At 36.2% G+C, this 5,071-nt stretch overlaps 2 protein-coding genes across 2 annotated transcripts in view; one reads left to right on the forward strand and one right to left on the reverse strand.

Moving 5' to 3' along the window:
* LOC117124427 (glycine amidinotransferase, mitochondrial-like) overlaps positions 1 to 5,071 on the reverse strand; it is a 52,067-nt gene that overhangs the window by 30,052 nt on the left and 16,944 nt on the right. The gene's annotated exons all lie outside the window — the stretch shown is intronic.
* LOC117124428 (ras-related protein Rab-31-like) overlaps positions 338 to 5,071 on the forward strand; it is a 17,098-nt gene continuing 12,364 nt past the window's right edge. Inside the window, exon 1 of the mRNA XM_033270660.1 lies at positions 338 to 721. Within this exon, the coding sequence (XP_033126551.1) occupies positions 679 to 721 (43 nt within the window). The 5' untranslated portion in view covers positions 338 to 678. The remainder of the gene's footprint in view (positions 722 to 5,071) is intronic.

Consider the following 5,071-nt stretch of genomic DNA (forward strand, 5'->3'; position numbering starts at 1 on the left):
TAGTTTCATATTGCTGTACTATATACTCCAACATCACTGGCGCATGGTAACAACCAACTGACTGCAGACCATTTCCGGTCACACATTACTCTCCATAACACAGCACCCCCTAGTTTCGTCACCTCTGGATCCACCGTTGAAGTTTACCAAACAAACGAGAAGTGTATCATCATCGAACTATGAACTGTCACCCAAAGAAAGTGGCTGCAATCTTTCTATAAAAAACTACACTTATCAGCAAAATTATCATCAACTCAATACAAATTGGTAATACTCTATTGTTATCTGCTATCATTACTGCATAGTTATCTTTGTGGTCATATCCATACTGCAGGTTCAACAGGTAAAGCTAAGTAACAAGTACATCCTATTCCTAATCAACTGCCTGCGACAAGTGTGGTGATGTCTAGGCTATCCAATGTGCTATTATTTTTATGTGTACAGTATTTCTGCAAGCAGTAATTATTCAGATTTATATTGAAAACTAAGTATATACTGTGTGATACTGAGTGAGAAACCTTAAGCTTGTTATGTGGCGTTAGAGTCCTTGTATCTCGCACATGGGGTCATTGGTACCTCACAACTGGAACTCCTGCTACTGCTGAGATTTCCAGAGGCTCTTTCGTACGAGAAGTGCCTTGGCAGATAACTTTCACAGTGCATAAAAACAACGAAATTATGAAATTATTGGAAGCCAAAGTTGTTGTTCTCGGTCAACAAGGTATGATCTTTATCATATTTTCACGTGCTAGTTAATTATGTTGATTAAACTAATATTACCAAAATCTAATCCAAAAACAGAAGCATAATAATTAGACCAAATAAAAAATTCTCCACTCACGGCATTTTTTAACTTTCTGGCCTAATTTCAAGGTTTTTTTTAATTTTATTTTATTTTATTGTTATTTGCATTTTCTCGGTTGGTCTGTATTATTTCTTTGTAAAGCGCATAGGGGCAATGTGCAATATGCGCTATATAAATATAACATTATTATTATTTTTTTTATTAACCACGGTTCTAAAGTCCGGTTTAAGATATCAACGTTATGAATTAAAGCCCGAAAAGCGGCCTTTTGAAACAACAACAAGAAGTAACATCTTTCATTAGGTTGTCACCTCCAATCTCTTGCCATGTACAAACTGGTCATACAATTATAGTGCTTTGAAATAAACTGACCTCTATGAATATCTCTCGTTATTTAGTGCTGCCAACAATTTTCTCATTATCTTTTATCGGGAATCTACTTAACACCGGTATCCAGGAGGGGGGGGCTCAAAACGTCCAGCTAGAGGTATAAACCAAGAGGCTGCCTAGAGCCCCGGTCAGGGTCGTGGAATAAAATCACGGTGGGCTCATGAGCAGAGATTATTTTGACTGAGTGTAATAATACACGTATGTACCATAATATATGTATTTGGCTTCCATTAGAGACATACTTTATTATTTTAATTTAATTTATTTATAATACATTCAAAATTACCTCCGCCAACGAAGTTGTCAGGATGTTGTTTTTTCCCTGTTTATTTATTTATTTGTGTATTTGTCTGTCGACATATTTGTTGTGAACAACCTACAGACTAGCCCACAGTTTTTATTAGAAATTCGTCTTAGCCACATTGTTCCTTTATCACAAACATCTAGAGCTGATTAAATTGTGAAGGGCCATGGTCTGGTCAAATGTCAAGGTCACATTCAACGAAAAAACTATTTTTAAAATTTATTTGTCTGCAGCGAATAGTTTTCATCACAAACTTGTCAAACAATGTTTCATGATCAAAGCTCTGGAAGTGACTGAATTTTGAAGGGTCAGGGTCAAAGTTCAAGGACACAATGATCGAAAAACTACTTGTATAACCATGGTATAACTGTCTGCCGTATGGACGTGTGTGTGTGCTTAAACGGGCTTGCCGGTTAAATGTAAACAAGCATTTTACCATTAATTTCGAAGTGATGATATAAGAGAAAACAGTTTGGTGCTTTTGTTGAAGATTGTTCTTAACACTACCGGCCCAAGGTGTGCTCGCTTCGCTCGCTTACCATCTAGTGTGTGAACGTCGCGAACAGTTTCGATTACAATAAAAACCCAATATGACCACTAAAAGAAGACAAAGACCGGTTTTGAAAGCAGTTTCATATCATTTTTCATAACATAAGAATATTTATAAAACACTAAAATGAGATAAAACAGCAGTAGTAAATTTTGAATTAATACTAGCATATACCCTTGCTCCGCACGGTGTTGAATGGGTCGGGAAAGGTGGCGATCATGTACATTGTTGAATGGGGAAGTTGAGGCAATAATAATTGTTGTGGATGTTTTATGGTTACCATGTCACTATTTTTCTGAAGGGCGTCTTTATAGTTAATTTTTTGAGTGTCTTTGCAGCACACTGTAGTCCTTGTGAAGAATTATTGTGCAGTGTGATCAAGGGTGGATCCAGAATGTTTAAAATGGAGGGGGAGGGGGTACACAACAGTTTCAGGATAATTGAATAAGCGAATAGCACATATATTGCATTGAAATAAAAAAAAAAATAGTGGCAAAACATGGCAGGAGCCGTTCCCAGCCCAGTGACGTCCCTCCCCTACTTGATCTTCCCCTGTTGTTTTAATTGGGCTACCATCTTTTAAGTAAAAGTACAGAAATATACAATAGGCCTAGCCTAGCTGGGCATGAGAAAGTCTTCAATCAAGGTGGATGAATGTAAAGGCTTATGAACTACTGACATTCAAAGAACGTGTAAACATTGTCCCGACGTGTTTACGTAAATTCAAGGTATTGATTGGTTGAGCTGGCTTGACTCTATCTATCTTAATGCACTATCCAAATCGACCCGGATTCGAGAGATAGAGGATAGGCCCTATGTATGCTAACTACACCTGAGCCTAGGCCCCTAGGTCTAGGCCTATCTGCTGTGATCGACATCATAGGCTAGAGCCCAGGCCTGGGCCAGAGCTAGGTGTGCCTCCTAAGCATGTGCCTATACTCCTATATTAATAGGCCTGTGTAGGGCTAGCCAGTATAGTTAGGCCGAGGTTATATCATGGTATGTGCCCATGTGTATCTTTATTTTTACCTGATCGACTTCGAAAACATGCCATTTACTGCTGATGTTTTTGTGCCATAAAACTACAATATATTAAGTAAAATGCAAAAAGTAGGCCTACTCCGAAGAGGTACGGGAACATGCTTGTCACCTATTTTGTTGATGAACGTGAGAAGTACTGGGCGGTGACGTAATGAAGCTGCGAAACATAGACTGGTTCTTTTACGGCCTGACTCGATAATTTTTAGACCTAAGCATTGCAGAATACAGAATAGATGTGATTAATTGTATTTACGTGACGTAAGCAACTTGCGAAACATGGCGAAACAGTACTGATTTTCGGGTTTTTGGCTGTTTTTTCGTTGTTATCCAATATCCAGCCTTAAAAAGTAGCGGTCGTGACATAGAGGCCCCAGTGTATGAGATATGAGCACATTCCTGCCAGCGCTTTCAGAGGAGATAAGGGAAGTTACGTGGTGGCGATTAGCAGAATTAATAATATAGATGATTTGGAAGGTAGGCCTACAATACCGTAACATATTTTGGTCAGGGAGAACTAAAGCAAAGTTTTCCTGTAACTCATCAGTCTAAACACGAACTGCTCAAATACGACCAGATACGGATTAAATTCGACTATAGTTTTTAATGGTCAGTCGGCAAATCGCAAGTCAAAATAACCAGGATTTCCTGATCAAAAAATTTGACCAGAAAAACTAGTAAAAATAATTTAACTTGACCAGGTCTCTGATCAAACGGGCACTCCAAGGTACTGGTTAAAATGGCCAGCGAATTTCTTGCTCAAAATAATTGACCAGGAAACTAGTCACAATAATTGACCAGAAAACGGGTCAATATTAATAAATGATGTGATTTTCTGATCAATTTGATCCGATATCCTTTCAACAGTGCTTACACAAATACTGTAATACAAAATCAGTAAGGACATAATTTTTGTTTCACAATAAAACTACCTTTATTATAATCCATGCTTTTAAACCACATCAATATAAAGTGTATTTTTACAGATATTTTACAAAGAGAGTAAGTACTGTACATTAAACTTTTATCACAATAATAATAATAATATTAATAAAAATAATAATGATAACAATAATAAAAATAATGATAATGTAGTTTTAAATAGCGCCGTATCTATCTAATAGGCATATAAGATGTAACTCCTTGCTTTTATTGACCATACATTTTTTAGGTATATATGTTTAAATCAATGGTGTGGCAACTCCACTCCAAATTTGATTAATATTATGCATCACCAGTTGTGTATAATGCAATACCTAGTCCTTGTTTCTCAACCTTTCGTAAACTGGGTTTATCTTTAAGTCACTCAAAATGTTCCCATGGTGTCTAGTTAGGTGATATGGCACATGTACTGTGTACAATGCACAGACCTCTCACTATAAGAGAAAAAAATAAATTCTTTATATATCCTTTTTTCTATATACAGTATTGGAGTTATTCTGCTGTAATGAAAAATCTGTGTAATCAAAATTTTAAAATGAAATTGGAGATTTATACAGTACTTTGTTATTAAGTGAATCAAGACACCATCATTATTACCCTTTTTAATGGATACTGTATTTATTCAGGCACAATGTGCTAATAATCCAGAAAACACACATACTTGCCAGCCTCCAATCCAAAGTCCCTGAACTTTTTCATTTGTTGCTTCAATACTGGAAATTTACATTATTTAAGATTAAAAAAATGAATATTAGTACGGTATTAGTAACAAGAATCTTTTGAAGGGTTTATCATCACAAATTGTTGGTAATCAACATTAGCATTAATTATTATTGCTTAATTATGCTAAATTATATACTTACTTTTTCCATGGACATGGATGAGACACCAAAATTGTGATCATCTGTTTTCTTTACGATACGATTATAACATCATTTTTCTATTTGAGTAGTGCTATTACTGTATTACTTATCTAGTAGGCCTGTTTTTAAATGCTATACACCCACACACACACCCGCACACGCACCCGCACACACACAGA

This window comes from Anneissia japonica, unplaced genomic scaffold (assembly GCF_011630105.1).
Source record: "Anneissia japonica isolate Jap-2015-1 unplaced genomic scaffold, ASM1163010v1 scaffold665_len1252844_cov201, whole genome shotgun sequence".
Lineage (NCBI taxonomy): Eukaryota > Metazoa > Echinodermata > Crinoidea > Comatulida > Comatulidae > Anneissia > Anneissia japonica.